The sequence below is a fragment of the Osmerus mordax genome, chromosome 1 (assembly GCF_038355195.1).
Source record: "Osmerus mordax isolate fOsmMor3 chromosome 1, fOsmMor3.pri, whole genome shotgun sequence".
Classification (NCBI taxonomy): domain Eukaryota; kingdom Metazoa; phylum Chordata; class Actinopteri; order Osmeriformes; family Osmeridae; genus Osmerus; species Osmerus mordax.
This window is the reverse complement of record NC_090050.1, coordinates 1,758,437-1,785,425: the sequence shown is the minus strand read 5'-3', so window position 1 is coordinate 1,785,425 and position 26,989 is coordinate 1,758,437. Positions and strand designations below refer to the sequence as shown.

Below are 26,989 nucleotides of genomic sequence, written 5' to 3'. Positions count from 1 at the left end.
CACACATTTTAAAGGAGTTTTCAATGTGGGTTAGGGTTAGAGTAGATAAGGGGGGGGGGGGGCAGGTCAAGGGAGAGAGGGGATCACACTAGACACACAAACAGTGTATATTCAAGTGGGTAATATTGTCATATTACTGGTCCTAAATGTAGTGTTTACAGTGTATGCATGCGTGTGTGTGTGTGTGTGTCCATGTGTGTATGTCTAGGGCCACTGGGTCACCAACAAACACACAGCATGTCTTCTATCATCCTGTATAAAACATCTTTATTTCTCCTTATTTAGTCACTAAGACACTATTTAGTTCATCACATTCAGTGGAACTGAGATCAAAGACAGGATTGTTGTTTGTCAACAATCAAAACAAAACAAACATTCTACACACACCAATATTTACAAACACTCTGCATCTATGTGAGCACGGTGTGTGAGAGTGTGTGTGGGCTAGTCTACCTGACACAGGGACACTGAGGAGTCATAATGAACATAGAACCCAGGATAGAGGGGCTCAGTGAATGTGCTGTGGAATGTGTGCAGGTGGGTCAGTTTGTCAGAGGAGACTGTGTAGAAGGACAGAGTGCTGGCCGGCCAGTCCAGATACACTCCTACTCTGTGGGAGCTGGTGGGGGGGGCAGGTATGTACGTGCTCTTCTTATTGTGCCTGGCATAGTAACTGTTATTACCACAGTACAGACTCCAGGACTTGTTATTGTGTCCAAGCAAATAGTCATAACCCTCTCCTCTCCTGCTGATTCCTTTATATGTCACTGCAATAGAAACCCCTCCTCCACTCCACTCTGCCTCCCAGTAACAGCGCCCAGACAGACCCTCTCTACACAGCACCTGTGGATGGTACTCAAATCTCTCTGGGTGATCGGGATACGGCAGCTCCTCTTCTCTCCTTATCACCTTTCTGTTCTCCTCAGACAGAGAGAGGTATCTCCATGCTGTGTTTGGGTCCAGTGTGAGCTCACAGGCATCTGATGGGCACAAGACACAATATATTACTGATCATCATCATTCACAGGGGGGAGGGGAGAAGAGAGGGGTGGAGGACAGGAGGAGAGGTGAAGGAGGGAAGGTCGAGAGGGGATGAAAGGAGGGGTGGAAGAGACAGGGGAGGGGAGTGGAGAAGAGGAGATGAAAGGAGAAGAGAGGAGATGTGAGGGGAAGGGAGGGGAGGAGGAGAAGAAGGCAGGAGTATTGATGTGCACACATAGCACTCACAGACGTAGACACAGTATTGATGTTGGTAAGTGTGTTAAATTATTGCTTCTAAAAGTAGTGTTTACAGTGTGTGTGTGTGTGTGTGTGTGTGTGTGTCCATTTGTGACAGTGTCCAAGTCACTAATGGTATTGTCCCTTGTATGACCTTGTGTACTAGAACCAAGTAGCAGTCTATACTCACATTTCCTAAGGCCAGGTTTGATCCAGCACTCTCCACCATGATCCACACTGTAGGGATAAGCAGAGGAATTATGAAAATACACTTCACCTGTTTATAAGTGACTTGCAACTGACCTTCTAAGTAAACATGTTGTTTCTCTCGTATCATCAGAGGTGTATTCCAGAAAGCAGGTTTTACAAACTTTCCTAATCCTGAACTCTGACTTGATGAACCCTGAGATGGGAAGCTCAGAGTTATCGGTTCCAGAACAGCTGATCTGAGTTAGTTCAATTTGAATTAACTGGAATTAGACATTCTCTTGCGTGTAGACGAGTATGAAGACATTTTCAGAAAGCAAAAAAACAACTGCAACAGCAAAAGAGAGGCAATTGGTACATTTCAATGCAGCAGTGTTTCCCACACACAGACTAATTTGTGGCGGTGTGCCACAGAATCAACACCGGCCGCCACATATTGTGTTTCGTTATTTTTTAATTTTTTTATTACGCTATTTAAAACATGCAGCGTATTCGTTCAGCTGCATTTCCTGTCCCTGCTCTCCCTCCGTCTCTCTGTCACTCACGCGTCTCTCTCACATACACACACAACGTCACAACGTCAGCACACGTTAGCAACGACGCATAGATACGCCGTTCTAGTAAGACAGACAGCGATATCAGCGAGCCTTCAGAATTAGTACCGTAGCTAAATGTCTTAATCTGCTAGACAAGTGGGTTCCCCTTCGTTCTGTAGGTGAGCAGTCTAAGCCCTACTTACCCGTCGTCATGGAGCCGACCAGCTTAATAGTTATTTAGCACTAGCGTTGCTACCTGCATATATATTTACATTTAGTCATTTAGCAGACATTCTTATCCAGAGCAACTAACAGTAAGTACAGGGACACTCTCCCTTAGGCAAGTAGGGTGAAGTGCCTTGCCCAAGGACTTAATTTGCCATCTGACCCCCCATATATGCAGAAATTGTTTACAATATTTTCAGGCTTCAACCAGTGCTGCTCAAGCAGAAAGACAGGGTCGGGGAGAGAAAGAGATAGATTCGTTAGGCATTGAAGAAAGAGTAGGAGAGGAGGACAGCTAGAATTTTGTATAGGGTTTTAAATGTGTGGATTTGGGGTTGGGCGTGTGGATTTTGTGAAGGTGTGAATCATTTAATATTATAAAGTTCTGTGTAACGAATCATTAACGAATAAATTATTTTGAACCCCCCTTCCCCTCCGGTCAGACACGGGACGACCCCCGACAAATTGCTTTCTAAACTGTGGGAAACACTGATGCAGTATATAAATTTTAAATTTAACCACATGTCTTACTACAGGTGAAGAAGTGGAACAATCCTATGGGCACAAAACACACTTAATACCAGCTGAAAATGAAATATAAAAACAGATAAGACATACTTTGCTTATACCAGTGTTTCCCACACATCGACTAAGTTGTGGCGGTGCGCCACAGAATCAACACTGGCCGCCACGATTTGTTAAAACGTTAGTTGACCGAGACCGTAGGTCGAGTAAAATCTCTGCTTACAAACGCGTTTGCAGACCTGTGAAAAAGTCCATATTTGCAGTTTGATATATGTTCTGTGTTAAGCAACATTACATAAAGAAGTATATAAAAAACAAACATCTCCTTACTTGAGTTTCTCCAGTCTGCAGTGTGGATCCTCCAGTCCAGCAGAGAGCAGCTTCAATCCTTTTTCTCCTAGATGATTGTAGCTCAGGTCCAGTTCCCTCAGGTGGAAGGGGTTGGACCTCAGAGCTGAGGCCAGAGAAGCACAGCCTTCCTCTGTGACCAGACAGCCTGACAGCCTGTAGAAAGAGGATCAATATTGTGACAGAATCCATCTGGGCCCCCAGAGTGAGTCAGCACAGAGGGGTTCATTTGGCAGGTGATGTCATAGCTGCACCTCCCCCAGCGGCCCGCCACGGCTAAATTTCTGCTGCCACAGTATCAGAAATAGAGCTGTACAAAATTTTAGGCCGTCTATCAGCAGTGATTGTTAGAGTGCATGTTGGAGAATAGCATGGACAAGCGCTTCACACCGGGGAGGGGGTTCTGACAGACCTGCCCCCACTGCAAAAAAAAATCCTAGAGGAAACACTGTCCCCTCATTAGACAGAGTGACCCACGTAATCCGATATCAGAAAAATTGAAGATGTAACTCTTTATCCTGTATAAGAATGATAGTGTGTTCAGCATTATATAAGCCAACCCCCCAGGTGAGGCAAGGTCCAAGTCCTAACCCACCCTAACCCAAAAATTCCCCCATTAAATACAATACATCATGACAGTTTGCATGACTTGAAATGGTCACTTATTATCACACTGGCATTTAATTATCATGGCAAACAATTACACTGCACGGAACTGTAAGTAAAGTAAAAAATAACGAAACCTGTAGGCCTAATTATCACTCGAATCATTCACGTCTTCTATGCTAAACCTAGCAGTCACATTAAAGTGAATGAGGTGAACGAATCCTTTCTGTTTCCTCTACTGAGCCAATGCAACAGTCCCGATGTGCTGCCACGAGAAGATGAACGAATCACTCACTGAGACTACTCGTTACTCCTGAGTCATTCTAAAGATTCATTCAATATGAAGGAATCGTTCTCAAACGACATATCACTACTAGCTTCTTGGTTGGGATTGTCTGTTATACCAGATTTCTGATGTGTAGCAAAGCTAAACGTGAACATACCACTTTACAATTAATAGATGTACATATATAAAATAAATAAAAATGGGCATTACTCTGTATACGGAGGTAGTGACCAAATCAACTAATAAGTCTCCCTGTGTGAGTTCATGATTAAAATGTAGATAAGCTGTAGTTCTCCTTTAGCTTTCTGGCAGAATAGACAGAATATCTATCTTCCACTTTCCTAACTGTAGGAGCCATTTGTGTTTCTTATTGACTTCATATTATTTTGGTTAGATAGAACTGTCAGTATATTTTGGACACTGGGTGGCAGTCATTGGAGGCACAGGGTTCTATATTTAGGGACACAGGTGACAGGAAGGGGGCACAGAAGGCACACAGTTCTCACCAGACCAGAGAACAGACCACAGCATAGACTACCAATGACATTGGGAAACCTGGTATGTCAATCTACATTTTACAGCTATGCATAATAAACTAGAGAGGGTACAATTTCTGGGGAAATTGTAGGGTGTGCTTGCTTGTGTCGGTGGCACAGGGGTCCGTTTTTGAATGACATTTTTACAACTGATTTCTGTATATTTTATATGAAAATGCATACTTATTATTTATAAAGATTAAATAGATTTAAAAGCTTTTTTTTTTGCTGCTCATTTACAACTGAAAATACGAGTGAAGTGTAGAATGAAATAGATGTCTTCTCATTTCCCCTGCAAGAGGCAGCCTCATCGTTGAATGAAAACGAATAAATTTGGCAGACCGGTGTAAAAATGGACCTAATCTCTATGACTTAAACGTCATTTTAAGTTTTTCCCTTCTCGTGATATTTTCAGGCATGTAGCCTACTCATTGCATTCATTCATTAATAAAGAACCCCCTTTGAAGATTATTCTACGACGTTACCCGGCAGTAGAAGATGGAATCGCGATTCAGACAGTCCCATCTGCTAACTGAAAATATGCCCCCCAAAACGTAAATAAGCTTGACATTTATTTAGAGGAAAATCGCTCATTCATAAAAAGCTCACTGGTAGCGATCATTGTCAGTAACAACGCAAAATGCGATATAGCCCTGTGTGGAGAAGCTGCCCCGGTAAATTGTACTACTACGGTACAGTACTAGTAGACTACTGCTGTGTTCGTCTTGGTAGCGATTGCGTTGGTTGAATTGGATTTAACGTTCCGTTGTACGGTTTAGGCTGAAATTAATTATTTTCATGAACAGATTGGCAACGTTTAGGCTGTGGCAATGAAGTTCAGGTTAGTAGTTAGATAGACTTTTGATTAAGTAAGGGGAGTGCCGAACATGTTCTGTCGCCGTTTGACTTCCTACAGCTGTGTAGATGTTTTTGTAGTGTCTCGCGTAGGCTACAGCATTGCAGTGAGCAACACTGGTTTGAAACCACAGGTAATGATAATTTCACCCACAAATCGTTTACTTGTAATGTAATGTCATAATAAATCCTACAACGAAAATGTATTTGTGAGGAATGTTTATTTTTAACGATTGAAAACAGATGCATCATAGACCACTGTAGTATGTGTTGCCCGGGCAACAGAGGCTAATGTCATGATGCTAATGCTTCAGTGAAACCGTTTCCAAAAGTAGATGTGGGCCTACTTCCTTAATAATATCAGCTAATATTGTACATTACACTTCATAATTGTGTTTCACATTACAAAGTAAAATGAGTAAATAGTTATCACCCTGGCCTCTTTGCTTGTGGCGTTCCTGCAGCTGCCTTGCAGTAAAGCTATAGTTAGCCTAGCTATCCCCCAAGTTAACAGATGTGAAACGAATGTTCTGCTACAGGTAGTCACGCGTGTTTTCGTGACGTTAGTGACGTTGGTAACGTCAGTGACTGTGGCTAGCAAATTAGCCACCGTTAGCTTCACTTTTCACCACAAAAACGCAATTTCTACTTAAACCATGCAACGTAACATAAATAAAAATACAACCAACGCAATCGCTACCAAGACGAACCTTTTGACACCGCCGTTGTGTATGTAGTCCAAATATTGACTGATCCTTAGGGGGGCGAAAATAAATAATAAATATATATGTGAGAGAACAAAGGTTGTGCTCTCGCCGAAGGCTTGAGCACACCCAATAACAACGGCAAATAAGGACTGGACAATCTGATACATTGTGTCAGCGTAAGATCACTCCTAAAATACCTGTGTATAATGGCCACGATATAGACGTATTGGAAAACTAGAAACATTAAGTGGGAACTCGCCCTTTTATTGGAACTTGAGCTTCAAACTGAAAAAGTGTTTTTGTATTCCACAAAACCTGGCCGCTATCCCCAATCAAGGGACATTGTCGTCACCTGCGCTGGTATGATTGACGGAGATGGAAACTGAAGTTCAACGCGCAGGGAGAGTGTTTATGGGCAGCATCAATCACGCTTTATTGAATGCTATATGAGCCATATTGGGAAACGGCTAATATAATGGGGTTGTTCGACTGAATGCTACAATCTTACAACAATATCGTCTGTTTGAAAGATCGTGCCGTCGGCATACAACCTTTATTACGCCAATGAGGGCTTATGCATAATAAACAACTAAACGGCAAATAAGGACTGGAAAATCTGTGATACATTGTGTCTGCGTGTCCTAAACTACCTGTGTCATGGCAACGATATAGACGTATTGGAAAAATAGAACATTGCCATTACACTAACTCCCTACCCTGCCTCCACCTCACCTGAATTGCTGGGACGACAAAGCCCTCTCCTGCTGCCTCTTCCTAGATATTTGTAACTATCTCCCGTTCCCCCTTACCCTGCCTCAGTCAACTAAAATGTCATTTTACATATAAAACTGTGAAATATCAGCCTACCTGGCGAGCTTGTTTCACTGAGTTGGATTCCAACTGAAGAATATCCCACCTCAGTCGCTCTTTATTAGCTTCAAAATGTCCTGGTTTATACACTGCAAATTTCCTTGGTATTCCTGAGGTAAACTTCTACAGTAAAAAGCCTCCATGAACTTCTTTTGTTCTGGACTGGCAAGTCATATTTTGATGACTTAAACGTTACATTTTTCTCTATCTTAGATTTTTTCTGAGCAGATATACATAGCTGGTTCCGACGCCATCAGTTAAAGATCCTGTAAAGCAAATTCCATGATTTGCTTTTCAGTACATTATATACGTGTGAAATGAGTTCCTGAAAGAATCTGCAAAGCGCGAAAACTGTCGCACTGAAATGTGGAGTTAGACTGTAGAACAGTTTCTCTTCCGTTTTCAGATCAGGTTTTAATGGGTGGAGCCAAAAAATTACTCATCTACGTCATTTTGACCCATCTACGTCAGATCACTGAATGGCTCCTCCTGATGTACTGTTATTGTAGCCTACATCAGCTAGCTAGCTTCAGGATGTCTCCCTCCACCCGCAACTGCATCTTCCCTGGATGCAAGAACTTCAGCTGCGCTGCAACGCTATTTAATTTCCCTATTGATGAGGAAAGGAAAAATAGGTGGATTGATTTTGTGAAGAGCCACGCTCATGGAAAGCTTCGGATAAACTCCAACAGCCGCCTATGCAGTGACCATTTCACGGCGGATAATTTTAACATGGACCAGAGACAGACTGGGTTCAGGGACACACGGCTTCTCTTGCAGCGCGGAGCCGTACCGAGCATCGCCCTCCCGGCCGTTCATCCTCCGGTCGCACCTAGACCATCCACCGCCACCAGCAGTTCATCACTCAGTTCTGTGTGCTTGTTATAATTATACTAGATAACTTTTCCAGAGGTATCTCTGCTATGAGTTAGTGCAAACCGCTAACTTGATATTAGGCTACTCGGTGTAGAATGATGGTATTTTGGTGAAATGGTAGCTAATGGGCTAGAAGTAGTTGGAGTGCTGAAATAGACACCAGAGACAGCTTTTACTCCTGTGTTATTTCATTTATATGCATGTGTGTGTTTCACTCATTGAACAAATTCTAATTCTATACTTTTTGTTCGGCTTGGCTGCTCGCAATGTTTGGGGCTCGTTTGTAAAACTCTTTCTTGGAAGTCGCTTTGGATAAAAGCGTCTGCTAAATGCATAAATGTAAAATGTAAATAGTAAAAAAACAGCAAGTTCCTCTGAAAAATCTAAGCGGAATTAAATGGAAGTGAAATTAACCAAATGTAGGCTATGCAAAAAACTTAGCTACCCAATAAATATATATTTTAAAATAACAGAGAATGCTTATCAGTATTTATTTAATTATGTTAGTTAGTTCATTAGGTAACCATATTCTGCTCCAAAGGAGCAACATAACTGCCTGTTGGCTCTGCCCTCCATCCTGAGAGAAGAGGAACTGCTATATTCGGATGCTGTTCATGGATAACTGTTAATCATTTAACACCATCATGCCTATGTCTTTCTGTATTTCAACATTTTACATTTACATTTATTCATTTAGCAGACGCTTTTATCCAAAGCGACTTCCAAGAGAGAGCTTTACAAAGTGCATAGGTCACTGATAATAACAACAAGATAGCCCCAAAAACATTGCGGGTAGCCAAAACATGAAGCACATATTGTGAACAACCAAAATAAGTGCCAATTGCTAAACATTATATATATTCTAGTTTAAAGTTGTAACATTCTTGTCTGCATTCTGTTGTCCTTTTGCTTTAATGTCATGTTACATTTAGCAAGACCAACCTCAAAGAATTCAATGGCATATGTTACCTTTTATGATCTGTGCAAATGACCAATAAAAGTGTGTTCAACTTCCTAAAGAGCAGCGTTGCACCTGACACTTGAGGCTGAAATATACTTCACACTAAGTACGTGTACACATACTTAATGGCTGCAGCACGTAACCTGCGTTCTGTGCGTACTTTGTGCACGTCTCCCTGGCTCTTAAATGTACACATACGCAAGGTGCAATACCGACAGAAATCATGGGGCAGTATACTATCCCTGCATCTCAGATGGAATACTACCATCCTCTGAAGTAAAGTATGTCAGAATAAATGAGAATAGCCAGTTACATCATAGTATTATACACCATGCACACTTTTCTTGCTATCCCTAAGTAGGTAAATTATAACATTTTATATTCTTACTATATATACAGGTGCATAATAAATTAGAATATCATCAAAAAAAATATTTATTCCAGTAATTCGATTCAAAAAGTGAAACTATAGATTCATTACACACAGACTGATATTTCAAGTGTTTATTTCTTTTAATTTTGATGATTATAACTGACAGCTAATGAAAACCCAAAATTCAGTATCTCAGAAAATGTGAATATTGTGAAAAAGTTCAATATTGAAGACTCATGGTGTCACACTCTAACCAGCTAATTAACTCAAAACACCTGCAAAGGTTTCCTGAGCCTTTAAATGGGAGTCAGGTGGCTGAGCGGTTAAAGAATCGGGCTAGTAATCAGAAGGTCGCTGGTTCGATTCCTGGCCGTGCAAAATGACGTTGTGTCCTTGGGCAAGGCACTTCACCCTACTTGCCTCGGGGGAATGTCCCTGTAATTACTGTAAGTCGCTTTGAAAAAGAGCGTCTGCTAAATGACTAAATGTAAATGGTCTCTCAGTTTGGTTCAGTAGGCTACACAATCACAATCATGGAGACCCTTAAATGTACGCATACGCAAGGTGCAATACCGACAGAAATCGTGGGCCAGTATACTATCCCTGCATCTCAGATGGAATGCTACCATCAACCTACCCAGACGCTCCCATGTCCCCCAGCTCTTCACCTCCACTGGCTACCCATCACAGCCCGCATCAGATTCAAGACCCTGGTACTGACCTTCTGAGCGGTGAACGGGACTGAACCTGCCTACATCCAGTCTCTCCTCCAGCCTTACACCCCTACCCGCCACTTACGGTCTTCTTCTGACAACCGTCTGGTGGCCCCACCTCTCAAGAGCGCCCGCTCCCAACCCAAGCTCTTCTCCTGTCTGGCCTCCCAATGGGGGAATCATGTCCCCACCTCCATCAGAGACACTGACTGTCTCCCCACCTTCAAGAAAAGGCTAAAGACGCACTTGTTTCGGGAGTACACCAGCATCTTCCAAAGATTTGTTGGATCAGATGTTAGCTTATTTCCTCCAGGAAAACAATGTCAACTAGAGAGGGTACGCAACGGAACGTAAATCCCAATAGAAGCAACTCAATCGCTACCAAGACGAAACTTTTGACACCTAGATTGTCTATGTAGGCCAAATATTGACTGAGTTTTAGGGGGGCGAAAATAAACAATAATAAATATATATGTGAGAGAACAAAGGTTGTGCTCTCGCCGAAGGCTTGAGCACACCCAATTATTGAGGGACTTGTTTGCTCACTCCTGTTGGTTAGTTGTAACTGATTTAACTATTTGTACTTGACGTGAATTATATTATTGTTGCTTACTTTCCACCAGGTACACTCTAGCACTTTAGAGGATCATGTTGATTAATTGGGTGTGCTCAGGCCTTCGGCGAGAGCACAACCTTTGTTCTCTCACATATATATTATTATTTATTTTTGTATTTATTTTTGCCCCCCTAAAACTCAGTCAATATTTGGCCTACATAGACAACGTAGGTGTCAAAAGTTTCGTCTTGGTAGCGATTGAGTTGCTTCTATTGGAATTTACGTTCCGTTGCATGGTTTAAGCTTAAGTTAAGTTTTTGTGGCGAAAAGTGAAGCTATCGGTGGCTAATTTGCTAGCCACAGTCACTGACGTTACTAACGTCACTGCGTCACTAACGTCACGAAAACACGCGTGACTACCTTTGGCAGAACATTTGTTTCGCATCTGTTAACTTGGGGGATAGCTAGGCTAACTATAGCTTTACTGCAAGGCAGCTGCAGAAACGCCACAAGAAAAGAGGCCAGGGTGATAACTATTTACTCATTTTACTTTGTGATATGACACACAATTGTTATGTGTAATGTACAATATAAGCTGATATTATTAAGGAAGTACATCTACTTTCGGAAACAGTAGTCTACTATTTCACTGAAGTATTAGCATCATGACATTAGCCTGTGTTGCCCGGGCAACACATACTACAGTGGTCTATGATGTAGCGTTATCTGTTTTCAATCGTTAAAATAAACATTCCTCACATATACATTTTCGTTGTAGGATTTATTCTGACATTCTAGAAAACGATTTGTTGGTGAAATTACCATTACCTGTGGTTTCAAACCAGTGTAGCTCACTGCAACGCTGTAGCTTACGCGAGACACACTACTGTACAAAAACATCTACACTAAACAGCTGTTTAGGAAGTCAAACGGTGACAGAACATGTTCGGTACTCCCCTTACTTAAATCAAAAGTCTATCTAACTACTAACCTGAACTTCATTGCCACAGCCTAAACGTTGTCAATCTGTTCATGAAAATAATTAATTTCAGCTTAAACCGTACAACGGAACGTTAAATCCAATTCAACCAACGCAATCGCTACCAAGACAAACACAGCAGTAGTCTAGTACTGTACCGTAGTAGTACAATTTACCGGGGCAGCTTCTCCACACAGGGCTATATCGCATTTTGCGTTGTTACTGACAATGATCGCTACCACCAGTTTATTTACGTTTTGGGGGGCATATTTTCAGTTAGCAGATGGTACTGTTTGAATCGCAATTCCATCTTCTACTGCCGGATAACGTCGTAGAATATTCTTCAAAGGGGGTTCTTTATTAATGAATGAATGCAATGAGTAGGCTAAATGCCTGAAAATATCATGAGAAGGGAAAAACTTAAGATGACGTTTAAGTCATAGAAATTAGGTCAATTTTTACACCGGTCTGCCAAATTTATTCGTTTTGTTTCAACGATGAGGCTGCCTCTTGCAGGGGAAATGAGAAGACATCTATTTCATTCTACACTTCACTCGTATTTTCAGTTGTAAATGAGCAGCAAAAAAAATGCTTTTAAATCTATGTCATCTTTATAAATAATAAGTATGCATTTTTATATAAAATATACAGAAATATCAGTTGTAAAAATGTCATTCAAAAACGGACCCCTGTGCAACCGACGCAAGCAAGCACACCCTACAATTTCCCCAGAAATTGTACCCTCGCTAGTTGTACATGCTCTTCTGGATCTACCCCTTGGCACTTGTTTGCTTTTTCACAATGTATGCTTCATGTTTTGGCTACCCACAATGTTTGGGGCTATCTCTTGTTTATGATCATTGACCTATGCACTTTTTGTACTCTGTCTTGGAAGTCCCTTTGGATAAAAGCTTCTGCTAAAAGAATAAATGTAAATGTACAATCCTCTGAAGTAAAAACAGACAGTTACATAGTAGTATTATACACCAAGCACACTTCTTAGTATTCCTAATCCGAAACCCTTCATGCAGTGGAAGAGGTGTCAACCACAGGGACTGACGTGGAAATTGACACCATACTGTTGAAACAATGAAGATGGGTATGATTATAGATTTATCTGATTGAAAATGAAACTTTTTTTCACCCCTTTTAGTATTATTTTATATTACTGGAAACCATATGTTGACTTATTATAGTTGAGCTTAGTATTATTACCACTAAATGATAGAGGATATTGAGCCTGACTGAGATCTGGGTGACAGAGGCTGAGGAGTGAGGGAGAAGGCCACCTGGAGGCAGGCATCGTCCTTCGCAGGCAGAGGCCTGAGCTAGAAGTCAAGATCCGCTGTTTTTGACCCCACGCCTAGGATCTTATCTGTGGCCGCCTGCACAAGGTCAGCACTAGCCCTAAGTAGGGAGGATTTACAACGAGCCTCATTGTGTAAGCAGCGTGAGCAGCCGCATCGTAATTGTGGCCTACAGAACCTGTTTTAAGAGAAACACTTATTATTGTCACCCAGCAGTAAAATGTACATCTCCAAATTTACACAAGGTCAAAGGCACCAAAGCTAAGGTGCGAGTGAAATCTGAAACCCCCAGAACAGGTGACCAATTGTGTTATGAGTAAGATCTGAGTCCATCTGTAATCTCTGGATAAGAGCGTCTGCTAAATGACTAAATGTAAATTATCAATAGTAAAATAACACATGAAAATAGGTGAGCAGTATGTAATTGCATGACTGGGGGGTAAAGATCAGTTGGGAACCTGCTCACTTTTATTGGGATATTTGTCATCTTGAAGACCAATAAACCCTTTGCATCAAACTTTACCAAGTTCCAGTGCCGTTTTTTGAACTTTGAAGATTGATTTAACCCTTGTGTTATCTTCGGGTCATTCTGACCCATCAGTCATTGTGACCCACAAAAACAAAGTGAAGCATTTTCTTTTAACCATCGGGCTGTCTCAGACCCCCCACATCGCGAAGGTTAAAACAAAATTAAACAAATTTGGTTTTGGGTGCTGCCTTCGGGTCATGTGACCCGAAGGCAGCACAAGGGTTAAGACTTAGAACATTTTACAACAACAGCACAAAAGCCGCCAGATGCATATCTCCCTGTCCAGGTAAATGCACAATAATATGAGGAATAGTATATCTTAACCCTTGTGTTGTCAGAAGGGGCAAACATGACTGATGATTATATTTAACAGCAGGGAAAACCTCCAAATAGTTTTTTTCCCCCAACTTCAAATGTCTTACTTTTCCTAGTGACCCCAACATTTGTAAAATGTCAAAAAGAATTAACATCACACAACAAAGTGATATTATGTGTGCTACTGATTTAGATTACAGTGTCTATAAAGGTGCTGCAGATGACAGTCCCCCCAATTCTCTCTTTGATGAAGCCATGAGTGCAACTCTGTTGTGTAAATCAACTATACAAACACATTATGTGATTTTAACTTTACTAATGTCTCATGTAGAACATAAATACAGACCTCAGTGTGTCCAGTTCGCAGAGTGGATTCCCCAGTCCAGCAGAGAGCAGCTTCATGCCGGCATCCTTCAGATCATTGTTACTCAGCTCCAGTTGTCTCAGGAAGGAGGTTGACTTCAGAGCTGAGCTCAGAGAAGCACAGCCTTCCTCTGTGATGTGACAGCCTGACAGCCTGTAGAAGATATTCATGATATGGATTTCAAACACTACTACCTTCTAGAGGTAGAAATAAAGAATATCAGTCTGATCATTTCCTATGGGTGTTGTGGTGAGTTACTGTTGCATGCTGAAAAACAACAGGGGGACAAGGTGTTCTCATATAGAGCTTCTCTCCTCTGGAACAGACTTCATGTTTCAATCAGGGAGGCTGGCACTATCTAGGTGTTTAGGGTTACATCAAGAGCACTGAGTTGGAACTCTGATTATCAGTGTTCAACATCCATTTGCACATTTTATTTTCACATGGTTGAAAGTGATGGTTTGGGGGCTCTTTTGCTGGATCCAGAGTCGACGACTTCCACAGAGTGAGTGGCACCTTGAACCAAAACTGCTACCACAGCATTTTGCAGCATTTCAACCATCAACTGAGACTTGCTTACTTCGACCCGTGTTAAGCTGTGCTTGAAGCTGTTGTCCTGTGAGCCGCATGTCACGCAAGCTGTTGACTTTCTGAAACTTGTCTTCTGATTCTGTTGTGGCTTTGGGTCTGCCAGACCTCTTCCTGTCAGAGTTTCCTCCAGTTTCCAAGTGCCTTTTGATAGTGTAGGAAACTGTACTCACTGACACCTTGGCTTTCTTGGCAATTTCTATCTAAAGTAAAGACCTATACTTTTAAGGGTTATAATGGTCTGTCTGTCTTCCTTTGTTAATTGAGAAACCTTAACAATTTTTTTTAACCTCTGCAAGTTTACCACTTACCTTTGTACCATTTCAGGTTATTCACTGGACTTGAACTACTTAAATTTAAATACAAATTTTAAAAATGGGGGTGTTCTAAAACTTTTGACCGGTCGTGTATATATTCTAGTTTAAGTTGTAACATTCTTGTCTGCATTCTGTTCTCTTTTTGCTTTAATGTTATGTTACATGTAGCAAGACCAACCTAAAGGAATTCAATGGCCAATGTTACCTTTTATGATCTGTGTCAATGACCAATAAAAGTGGAAGTCTCTTTGGATAAAAGTGTCTGCTAAATGCATAAATGTAAATGTAAGTAACAGCAAACCTGAACATATTACAAGGCAGAACATTTTCATTTACATGTATTCATTTAGCAGACGCTTTTATCCAAAGCGACTTCCAAGAGAGAGCTTTACAAAAGTGCATAGGTCAATGATCATAAACAACGAGATAGCCCCCAAAACATTGCGGGTAACCAAAACATGAAGCATACGAACATGAAGAACATCCACACCCTCGGAAAAATAATTGGCCTATGTCTTTGCCTTGCTCGGATCATTACTGCCATTGAATAAGGTAAATTTGTACACACAGGAAAACGCGCTCCTGGTTTACACCTGCTTTTAAGAGGCAGAGAATTTCCCCCGCAGAATAGATGCGCGCTCTTACTGGCAGTCTTTGTAAATACTACAAAAAATATAATTAGGCGCACTTTACCCGTATCCTCCCACCTTTTTGGGTGGAACTCCCACTTTCCCCATGACCCTCCCACTTTCCCCACGACCCTCCCACTTTCCCCACGACCCTCCCACTTTCCCCACGACCCTCCCACTTTCCCCATGACCCTCCCACGAATGCATATTGAAAGCGCAACTTGCCTGTTCTCGCTCATGTGGCAGGCAATCTGCGATTTTACCCAAGTGCGCCCTGTTTGTAAATAGCCCGCATCGTTAAGTCAGTCTTTGAGAACAATTAACGCCTGGAAACAGGCGCAAACGGCTTGAAAAATGAGGCCCAGAGTCTATAAAGGTGCTGCAGATGACAGTCCCTCCAGTTCTCTCTTTGATGAAGCCATGAGTGAAACTCTGTTGTCTAAATCAACCATACAAATACATTATGTGATTATAACTTTACTAATGTTTCATGTAGAACATAAATACAGACCTCAGTGTCTCCAGCTTGCAGAGTGGATTCCCCAGTCCAGCAGAGAGCAGCTTCATGCCGGCATCCTTCAGATCATTGTTACTTAGCTCCAGTTGTCTCAGGAAGGAGGTTGACTTCAGAGCTGAGCTCAGAGAAGCACAGCCTTCCTCTGTGATGTGACAGCCTGACAGCCTGTAGAAGATAATCATGATATGGATTTCAAACACTACTACCTTCTAGAGGTAGAAATAAAGAATATCAGTCTGATCATTTCCTATGGGAAATGAAAAATAAAAATAAAAAATGACTAAATGTATGGGTGTTGTGGTGAGTTACTGTTGCATGCTGAAAAACAACAGGGGGACAAGGTGTTCTCATATAGAGCTTCTCTCCTCTGGAACAGACTTCATGTTTCAATCAGGGAGGCTCGCACTGTCTAGGTGTTGTAGCAGAGAGTCAAACCACCAACACAGCCATTTCTGATCACCTCAGTAAGACACAGCACTGATGACATCAGGATGACTGACTGCATTGTATGAGCCTCAAAGGGGCTGATACCAGACCTGGTGTCTCCTTCTCCCAAGGGGAGGAGAACAGCCAGCCAAATGGCCCACCTTTCTCAACCTCTCCCTACTCCAGGAAACTTTGGATTAAACAAAGGATTTATCTAAAACAGACATTTAATGGATTTACAAACATCTCTCAAAGACAATACTGTTTGTGGACACTAGAAGGATTATTGGAATTTGTGTGTGTCAATGTATGCTTTCCCTTTAATGCTGTGTTGATGTAATTTGATGTTTTAATGTAACTTCCTTTCCTGTTATGATAAATCAGTCAATCTTGATATCAAAATGATTTTAGTCTACGAACTAAACCATTTATTAATGTTGTATTGTGATATTTTGAAGTATAAGCAATACATGGACATTTTAAATAACTCTACTCAAGTTACCAACCACTTCACACCTCTACGCGAATCTCAGGATGACGCCCAGATGGGGAGTAACTGACCAATCAAAGAGTTCATCTTCGAAAGGATACCCCCTTTTGCAAGGATTATAAAACCCCGACGCACAAGCAAACCTTGCTTTTTCGCCAGGATTCACCGGAAGTGTTCGCGACACATCTGACCTATCCTTCTCAATCAGCAACTCACTGAACCACCAGGAACTTTGACGAGAGATTCCTTTGCTCTAACCATTGACGACAACAAACGGAACTTTGACTCTTCTTCTTCAAACTGACAACAGTAACTGCGATATTGTTACATTTCTTACTTGTGCCATTGGCATGTCGTGATTTAATTTGTTACATTTCATTTTAGTTTGCAAATGATTTAACCCAACCTTCGTTAGGATTAGTTACCATAGCCTACCATTGTTCTAAAGAAACCTATCTCTCTCTCCCTTCCCCCTGCCCACGCGCTCTCAACCTACCATCTTGTATTCCGCTCTCATCATAGTTTAGGACCTACTATATACTGTTCAACTCAACTCACTCTCAACTAACCCATAACTTCTCTGGTATTTGTTCATTATAATTCCATCCATCGATCATATTCCGCTTTTCCGGGGGTCGGTTCGCGGGGGCAGCAACCTAAGCAGGGAGGCCCAGACTTCCCTCTCCCCGGCCACTTCCACCAGCTCTTCCTGGGGGACCCCGAGGCGTTCCCTGGCCAGCCGAGAGACATAGTCCCTCCAGCGTGTCCTGGGTCTTCCCTGGGGCCTCTTCCCAGTGGGACGTGCCCAGAACACCTCACCAGATACTTCTACTGCATACTTCTATTCTATTTAAAAAAAAATTACATCATTATTCATAAGTATGCAGTGGCATACCGACATCTCTGACGTTGATAACAAACCAAACCGTTTCAAAATCGGTTGAAAATTGAGCAAGTTATGGTCATTTAAAAAGTACATGTAGCATCAACACAATGTTATGGGTGAGCGAGTTGACTGTAGAAAGATGGCCGCCATGTGCGGACGTTCGACTCCGTTGTCCGGCAACGCGGACGAGACATCTAGTGTTTATATATATCTATGGTTTCACGTACACACCCATGTAAATCTCAGAAACGGCTTGAAAAAGTCATGAAACATAATCAGTGATATTGAAAAAAGTTGAATAGATATCAAAAAGCTAAATTATTTAAAATAGTTTAGGGTTTTGTCAACATTTTAAAGTTTAAATGGTGGCTCTAAAAAATATTATGAATATTGATTTATATTAATTCAAGCATAAGTGGTACAAAGCTGAAAAGTCATAGCAGGAATGGCCTGAAACTGCTGAATTTTTTGATAGCTGAACGGTTTTAATAGCTGAAGATTTGAAGGCGCTGAAACGTGCCACGGAAGAAATAGAATAAGAAGTTGAATAAAGATTCAAAGAACAATACTTGGAATGCTGAGGCAGCATTCCAACAATAAAGATTCAAAGAACAATACTTGAAATGCTGAAGCAGCATTCCAACAATTAAGTATTGCTAATCTTAACTGAGAAAACCCCACTACATTGTTTAGGGTTACATCAAGAGCACTGAGTTGGAACTATGATTATCTGTGTTCAACATCCATTTGCGCATTACACTTCCATAGACTTCCATTGTAATCGAAGAAGGCAGAAGTAAAGCGTGTCATTTGCGACCTATAGTTCCAAACATTGTATTTTGCAACGTTCAACCCCATTCATGTTCAGTGTTATGAATCTAGTTAGCTCTTTTGAAAATAGTTTTAAAATAATGCAGTAATTTGATCACATTTTCAGCTAACTTGCTTCATAACACTGAACATGAATGGCGTAATAGTTTGTGAAAGACCCAGAGAAACACAAATATCCGACAAGGCAAAATCCCGGACAATTTTGGAATCCCTGCCGGACGCATTTTTTAGGTCTCGAAAAGAGGACGTCTGGTCACCCAAATTTTAGCCTGTATAGCCATCTTTACTTAAAGTTTATTGTAAGATATAGCTTGTTAGATTCTAAATGCACATCTGATTAGAGCTAGCGACAATGAATTGCAGATTAACGGGTCCCCAATCGTCCAGCTAGCTCTCAACGCTCGGCAGGAATTTCAGGTCCACTCACTACAAACAAACTTGACCCTCTCATTGGACATATTGCATAATAAAATGTTTTATTGAATGCAATTGGTTGCCTTGTATATTCTGTTAACTCCTGTCTTGTCTTAAATTAAGCTGGTGTGAGCTACAGTATGGCTAGCTTTAGCCATTTCTATCTCTGCTTCACAATATCTCTGCCTAGTGTTATAAGTTAATGTAATACATAAATAAAGTATCAGACATATACATGATACAACACACCAGTAACCAATTGATATTGTGTTAATATACCGAAAATGTCAGTAAATCGAGATGCTGCTACTGTCTGTTCCGTTGAAAACCATTCAAACAGGTTGCCAGCAGTGGTTTTTTTGCGAGCTACTTGAACCAAGTGATCACGTGTCGGCGAGATCAAAGTGTGTCGTAGCTCTCTTTTTATATGGCTCTGGCCCATTGGTTGCGAATCGCGTCATCTAACTTTTTACCTAGTCAAACCCTACTGCTTGTGTGTTTTGAGTGGTCTGGTCTTGACCCGGTATCGCCCTGCCTTGGTCTTGGACTTGACTCCGTATTGCCCAGTCTTGGACTTAGTCTTGACCCGGTCTCGACCCCTCAAAGTCTTGATCTTGTCTCGGTCTCGATACACCTTGGTCTCGGTTTAGGTGGTCTTGACTACAACACTGTCACCCGGTCCTGACCTTCTGCCTGGCCTGACTCTGAACCTGCCTGCTGCCCTGTACTTGAATGACTCTGCATTGTGGAGTACGACCCTTGACTGCCCTGACTATTCATTGGACGGCCCTGTTGTACCTTCTAATAGACCACAAACTTACGACCAGTGTGTGATTCAGTGCATGGTGTGATATTATAACTATAGTTATACTATAGGCGTCATGTTGAACATGAATACAGACCTCAGTGTCTCCAGCTTGCAGAGTGGATTCCCCAGTCCAGCAGAGAGCAGCTTCATGCCTGAATCCCCCAGGTTGTTGTTACTCAAGTCCAGCTCTGTCAGATCTGAGGAGGGGAGAGCTGAGGCCAGCGCTTCACAGCACCCTTCTGAGAGGTTACAGTCATTCAGCCTACATGACATAAGGAGAACATGAGACATCATCAGAGTCGTGTTTTGTATTATAGGAACATATGATAATCAAACACTATCACAATATGTTCTGTTGTAATATTATAATTAAAAAAAATCAAAAGCCTTATACATACAGAGCAGCTTTGGAGTCTTTGACCACTGGCAGGAGCCTCAGAAGACCTTCCTCTGATCTGAAGTATTTCTTCAGGTCAAACACGTCCATCTTCTCTTCTGAAGTCAGCAACACAAAGACCAGAGCTGACCACTGTGTAGATGAGAGCTTCTTCTCACAGGAGAGACTTCCTGAGCTCAGGTAGTGTTGGATCTCCTCCACTAGAGAATGGTCATTCAGTTCATTCAGACAGTGGAACAGATTCATGCATCTCTCTGGAGAGGGATCCTCTCTGATTTTCTCCTTGATGTATTTGATTGTTTCCTCATGGCTCTGTGTGTTGCTTCCTGTCTGAGTCAGTAGACCTGTTAAGCGAGTCTGATTGGACTCCATTGAGAGGCCCAGGAGGAAGCGGAGGAAGAGGTCCAGGTGTCCTTTCTCACTTTCTAAGGTCCTGTCCACAGCACTCTTGTAGAATCTGACAGCCGGTTGGAGGAAGGGTATTCTCTTGTAAAAGTGTTTTTCCATTACATTCACATGGTATTTAATGAATGACAGAAACACATGCAGAGCAGCAAAAAGCTCCTGGATGGTCAGATGGACAAAGCAGTACACCTTCTCCTCACCACCCCATGTATCTTCTGAAAAGATTTCTGTGCACATCCCAGAGCAGTTTGCAGCTCCTTCAACATCAATGCCACACTTCCTCAGGTCTGCCTCTCTGAAAATCAGGTTGCCATTTTCCAGTTGTGTGAAAGCCAGTTTCCCCAGTGATCGAATCATCTTAATGTTATTTTTGTCCCAGGGTGCATCAGTCTCCTCTTTCCTGCTGTATTTCACATCCATCTTTCTGACTTGGTCAACCAGGAAGTGTATGTAAACTTGAGTCAGATTCGTGGGCATCTCTTTTTCTCCATAGGTCTCTAAAACGGTTGCAATAATGAAAGCGATGACTGGAATGTGGCACATGATGTAGAGGATCCTTGATGTCTTGATGTGTGAGATGATTCTCCTGGCCAAGATCTCATCACTGCATCTCTTCATGATGTACTCATCCTTCTGATCATCATTGAACCCTCGTACCTCCGTGACCAGGTCAACACACTCAGAAGGGATCTGATTGGCTGCAACAGGTCGGGACGTTATCCAGAGGAGAGCAGAAGGAAGCAGATCTTTCATGATCAGGTTTGTCAGCAGCACATCTATGGTCTTTGGCTCTGTGACATCTTCACAGCTCTCGTACTTCTTGTAGTTGAGGGGCATCTGGAACTCATCAAGACCATCCAAGATAAACAGAACTTTCAATTCTGTCTTGTTTTCTTGTCCCCTTGTGAAAATGGCAGTAAGAAACTCTTTCTCCATTTCTTTGAAGCATTTTTGAATTACATCAATCAAGTTGTGCTTCTCTTTCTCCAACAAATTCAGCTGTCGAAAAGAGAGTGGGAAAATGAAATCAATGTCTTGGTTTTGTTTTTTGTTTGCCCAGTCCAGAGTGAACTTGTGTGAAGAAAACGTTTTTCCGATGCCAGCGATTCCCTTGGTCAGAACTCTTCTTATGAGTTTGTCTTGTTCATCTGGGGATTTGAAGATGTTGTTGAATTCAACTTTTTTCTCTGACCCTCTAATCTTCCTGTATTCTCCCTCAATCTGTCGTACTTCATGTTGGTCATTGACCTCTCCACCTCCAGCCTCTGTGATGTAGAGCTCTGTGTAGATACTGTCCAGGGAGATTTTCCCACCATGCTGTTTCATCCCATCAACTATTTCTTCATACTTAGATTTTAGAAGTCTTTGATGTTTGAGTTTGTTGTCTTTGATGTTTTCTGCATATTTATCTATAGAAAAAACATCCACATGTGAACTCAAACATTTAATCATTTGTAATTCATTCATATCATTCAAATACAATTAACATATCACAATTTGAAAATGAATGAGCAGCCTATATTATAGCCTCTTCATTACAAGATTTAAAATGAATGGGGGAAAAGTTCATTCGTATTTTGTATGGTGTCTTTATGATTGATGATGATTGTAATTATTGCTAATGTAATGCACTTCATTCTATCCATCATTCAGCTCTCTACCTTCTAAATTATCGACAAAATATTTACTATTACAGTAAAATTATAATTTTATCATAATTTCTTATGTACCATGACAGTCTATTTTATCATGATCATTTCTTATGTACCATGACAGTCTATTTCATCGTGATCATTTCTTATGTACCATGACAGTCTATTTGCTCTGAGGGGTTTCCACCAGGAGCAGCAGCATGGCCTCCAGTCTCAGTCATGTTGGAGGAACCCTGGACTTCCTGAGGAAGACAGGAAGTTGAACTGTTCCCACCAGCCTCCTCAGCACCACTGACACCTGTGAGGAGAGAGAAGACATGAAGAGTCAGGTCTGTCTCATCCTCTCAGATGTTACACTCTGTGGAGCTGTGGGTGACATGTAAGGATCATGTCCTGTATCTGAGCTGGGTTTCCTGTCCTGTGTGGACTGGGGTTGGTGTTAGCGTGCTGGACTACCACCAATATAATGTCACCTTGTTTAGTTAAGAGAAGGGTGTCAGTTGTCCTTACAGTGTCCTAAGTGATAGATAAACATGCAGAATAACACTGCAGACACAGAAAGGAGGGCAACATCTCCTCTACACTGCATCTCTGGTAGTAAATCCAACATAAGTCTGGATGAAGTGTAAACCACCTTATGACATTGCAGCATGCATCACTGCATTGTTGTTTTTGTTTCCAATTTGGGAAAAAGAAAAATATATAATACCCATAGAACACTTACTCATCAGCCACTTAGCAAGATTATTCTGATCCATCTTTCCCAGGATCTCCACAATGATCTTCAGAGCTCCTTCCAGTGTGTATGTCTCCACCATCCTATCCACTGTGTCTGTTCTGGCAGCTCCCTCCAACCTGCTCTTTGGGATGGGATCAAACCCATCCAGAACTTTCTTCTGCAGGAACCACTGAAACGTCTTCATATCGTCTTCCCCGAGCTTCTCCAGAGTTCCCAACAGGTGTTCTTCATTACTTGTGGCCATGGTAGATCACTGGAGAGAGTGGATCATGTACTGCTTAATGTAAACAAAAGTACAAAAATGGCAAACAGAGTTTGACTGACAACAGTTGTTCCTGTTGTAGAAGATTTTGAGAATCAATTGCTATCAAATGGTTAACCATCTTTGATACACAAACAACACAGAACCATCCAGTCTAGGAATTCAGATGGTGATCGTAAGACCGTGCACGCCCAAACAGCATCTCAAAGCTTCTGATGTCTTCAACTTGCATCTTAAATACCCCAAATATGTCTAAAGTAATAATCCATCTGTTCGCCCATAGAACAACTGGCCCTGGTCATTTATTGACCACTTTGACAGCTACAAGGAAAGTAAAACAATGACTTTCCTCTCGTAAAGTAATAAAAGACCCAGTCATTACATGTGACCACCTTCCTGATTCTCACACAGCCTAAGGTTAATGACCGCTAATGACCAAGATTCTAATTCAACATTCATATGCAAAAATTAAATTAATAGTAAAATCTGCTATAACATTTCTAAATGATACTGTTAAAATATCCATCTATCCTAGCTATATCCATCTGGCCATAGCTGTCACAGAAGTATTGTCACATGGACGTTACATAAGTTTTACCAAAACTGTTTCTTTTTGTAGTATTTTAAGTTCTTATTATATTTTGGGGGATTGATATGTATGTATTTTTTTAATAATGAAACTAATATGCAACTGTTCTAATAACTAAACATCTATGCTATTGTTTTAACATAAAACAAACATGCAAAGTGTTCTGACTTCACCAACCTAGCATGGGTAAATCCACAAATCATAAGGGTGATTAAGAACTCACAGGAGCTCATTTCTAGGTCAAGACATCAATGTTTCTAAAGCCCTTCTGATATTGTTATCATTATAAATCCTTAACTAACAAACATTAATAGTAACATTAAGAAAGGTTTAATAAATATGTTTTTAATAATCCTCTTACTTTTTAATTACAATATCTCAGACTTCAAGGCATATTGATTTAAAAGATTGACAGGTAACACTTTATAATAAGTCAACGCTTTTTGGCATTTACAAAGTGTTAACTAATAGTTAGTTAATCCTTTATAAAACATTTTGAAACATTAACAATACATTATTAAATAGTTAATATAGTTGCAAACCAGTAGTTTATAATCTGTTAATGGTACATGAGCTGGTATAGAAAGCATTAGCAAATGGTGAACAAACCATTTACATTACCTTTACAAAGCATGAGTAAATAACTAACAACATATTTACTTATGTCTTTAATTAATGTACGCCAAGTCGAATACATGATGTACACTAATACTTAGCAGATGTCTTAACAACTATTTTATAAACACTTACTAATGATGCAACTTGTGATTAGTAATACAAGTTATAAAGCATTTAGTAACTGTTAGTTAAGGCTTTTGTGTTATTTATTAAGGTGTTCTTGTCCATTCTCAAACCTCACATTCACAAAGGTATCATAATAACTATTTTATAAACACTTACTAATGATGCAACTTGTGATTAGTAATGCAAGTTATAAAGCATTTACTAACTGTTAGTTAAGGCTTTTGCGTGACCTAATCTAAAGTGTGAACTATCTATGCCTTATTAAACATTTATAAGTTATTTATTATGGTATTCTTGTCCATTCTCGAACCTCACATTCACAAAGGCTGAACATACGTTTCTCAAAAGGAAACAGACACAACACAATGTGATACACAAAATTATTTTATTGAAGTAATGACAGGCATGTGTCTTACTAACTACAGTACTTAGCTCTACTAGCCGAGAGTGACAGCGGTCGATACGTTATAACCTCAGTTTGATATTTCCCGGCATGACCGAACGATCGAGGTTAGTAAGTTGTTTATTATATGGCATTTTTAGCTCTTTTCATTTAAAACATGTCGTTTTGTTCAGCTCTACTCAAGTCTTCACACGGTGTGTTTCAGGTGTTAGCACCTACCTAGCAACCAATCTGAAATCTGAGCAACCAAACCTAGCAATCTGCCTAGCGCTTGTCGTTTATCTCTCTGTGTTCACACTTTTCTGCTCTTTTAGAAAGTTAAGAATTTCCTCGTCGCTGTTGATGTCTTCATTGTCATCTGGATAGTAAAACTCCTCAATCTCGCTCATTTTGAAGATGACATCAGCGGAGGGCAATAAGAATACGTATCAGACCGCAGGTCAATACGCGCATAGAATATAAAGACTTAATACGCGGCTGGCATGACTACCCATTAGCCAATCAGAACGCTCGTACTGTTGTTGCAATTGAACCAATATGCTGTTCTTATTGGTTCAGAAGACGTTCTCAAAAGAGTTGTTGATATGTTGCCTTGGAGATGTAGTGACGTCACCAGTACAAGTGCAGCTGATTGCTCTGACAAGATGGCGTCTGCTCCAGATTCGCCGTGTTTGATTTGGGATCTTCCCACGTATTGTTGTAGTATATAAGAAACCAAATGTTTACTCTTCGACAGGTCAGCAAACGCTTTGTCGCCTCAATATGTTAAAACGATTTGTTTGTTTGTAACCCTCGACCTACGGTCTCGGTTAACAAACGTTTTAACAAATCTCTGCTTTCAAAGGCGTTTGCAAACCTGTCGAGGAGTAGCTAAACATTTGCACTTTATTACAGCCATTTTTTGAAAATAAAATACAGCTTTGGGTAACCAACTTTTATACCAATTCTACTGTATCGCTTCTTAATGGAAATAAAATACTATTTTATTACCCAGGTAAATAAATTAACAGCAATTTCTTCTAAAAAACAAAAACACAACATCTATAGGCCTATAGTCTTTCTATAAATGCTTAATAAGGCATAAATAGTTAACACTTTAGATTAGGTCACGCAAAAGCCTTAACTAACAGTTAGTAAATGCTTTATAACTTGCATTACTAATCAGAAGTTGCATCATTAGTAAGTTTATAAAATAGTTGTTAAGATATCTGCAAAGCATAGTGTACATCCTGTATTCGACTTGGCATACATTAATTAAAGACATAAGTAAATATGTTGTTAGTTATTTATTTACTCATGCTTTATAAAGGTAATGTAAATGGTTTGTTCACCATTTGCTAATGCTTTCTATACCAGCTCATGTACCATTAACACCTTTTAAACTACTGGTTTGCAACTATATTAACAAGCTGTCTATAAAGTATGATAATGCAGTTATCAAACACCTTATGAATTGTATTATGAATAAAATACATAATTTTAACAGTGTTTATTAATGATCAACATAGTGTTTAATAATAAGCTTATTAACTATTTAATAATGTATTGTTAATGTTTCAAAATGTTTTATAAAGGATTAACTAACTATTAGTTAACACTTTGTAAATGCCAAAAAGCGTTGCTTATTATAAAGTGTTACCGATTGACATCATAATAGTGTCTCAACTATGAAAGGGTCAATCAAACTGACTGTAGCTCTATCTATGTTCATTCCTTCTTCTACCAAATCATGTTCTTTTGTACAATAGTAATGAACTGAGCAAATGCAATGCACTTGTCGTTCTGTGACACTAAGTAAAGATTATTCTTTGACAGGACGTTGTGGGCCCATGTTGTATCGTATATTTGGATGAATATAACAACTGGATTCAAATATGTGGGGAATGAGAATGTTTACATCCAGTCAAGTGTGAAAGGATGAGGTGTTGTAGAATACCAGTAGAAGGCAGTAATCACAAGGTGCACTGGGGAAAGCAGATACACAGAGAGGATGAGGTGTT

The 26,989-nt window shown here is 40.6% G+C and overlaps 1 protein-coding gene across 1 annotated transcript; it reads right to left on the bottom strand.

The window, feature by feature from the left end:
- Positions 1-444: 444 nt before the first annotated feature.
- Positions 445-23,235, bottom strand: LOC136942512 (NACHT, LRR and PYD domains-containing protein 3-like). The gene is made up of 9 exons (XM_067235432.1): positions 22,977-23,235; positions 22,407-22,550; positions 20,197-22,009; positions 19,893-20,060; positions 15,938-16,108; positions 13,875-14,045; positions 3,042-3,215; positions 1,409-1,455; positions 445-980 (listed from the first exon to the last, which is right to left on the bottom strand). Exons 1-9 carry the CDS (start codon positions 23,233-23,235, stop codon positions 445-447), a joined length of 3,483 nt encoding a protein of 1,160 aa, XP_067091533.1.
- Between the last annotated feature and the right edge of the window lie 3,754 nt (positions 23,236-26,989).

What these genes read in the sequence shown, in the direction of transcription:
- LOC136942512 (XM_067235432.1), bottom strand. Translation starts at nt 23,235, where the DNA reads ATGGCCACAAGTAATGAAGAACACCTGTTGGGAACTCTGGAGAAGCTC. An exon ending in AGAGCAAATAGACTGTCATG is followed by an intron (nt 22,010 to 22,406) that starts GTACATAAGAAA and finishes TTTTTTCTATAG; the next exon opens with ATAAATATGCAGAAAACATC. An exon ending in CAAACCTGGCCTTAGGAAAT is followed by an intron (nt 981 to 1,408) that starts GTGAGTATAGAC and finishes TGTGCCCATCAG; the next exon opens with ATGCCTGTGAGCTCACACTG.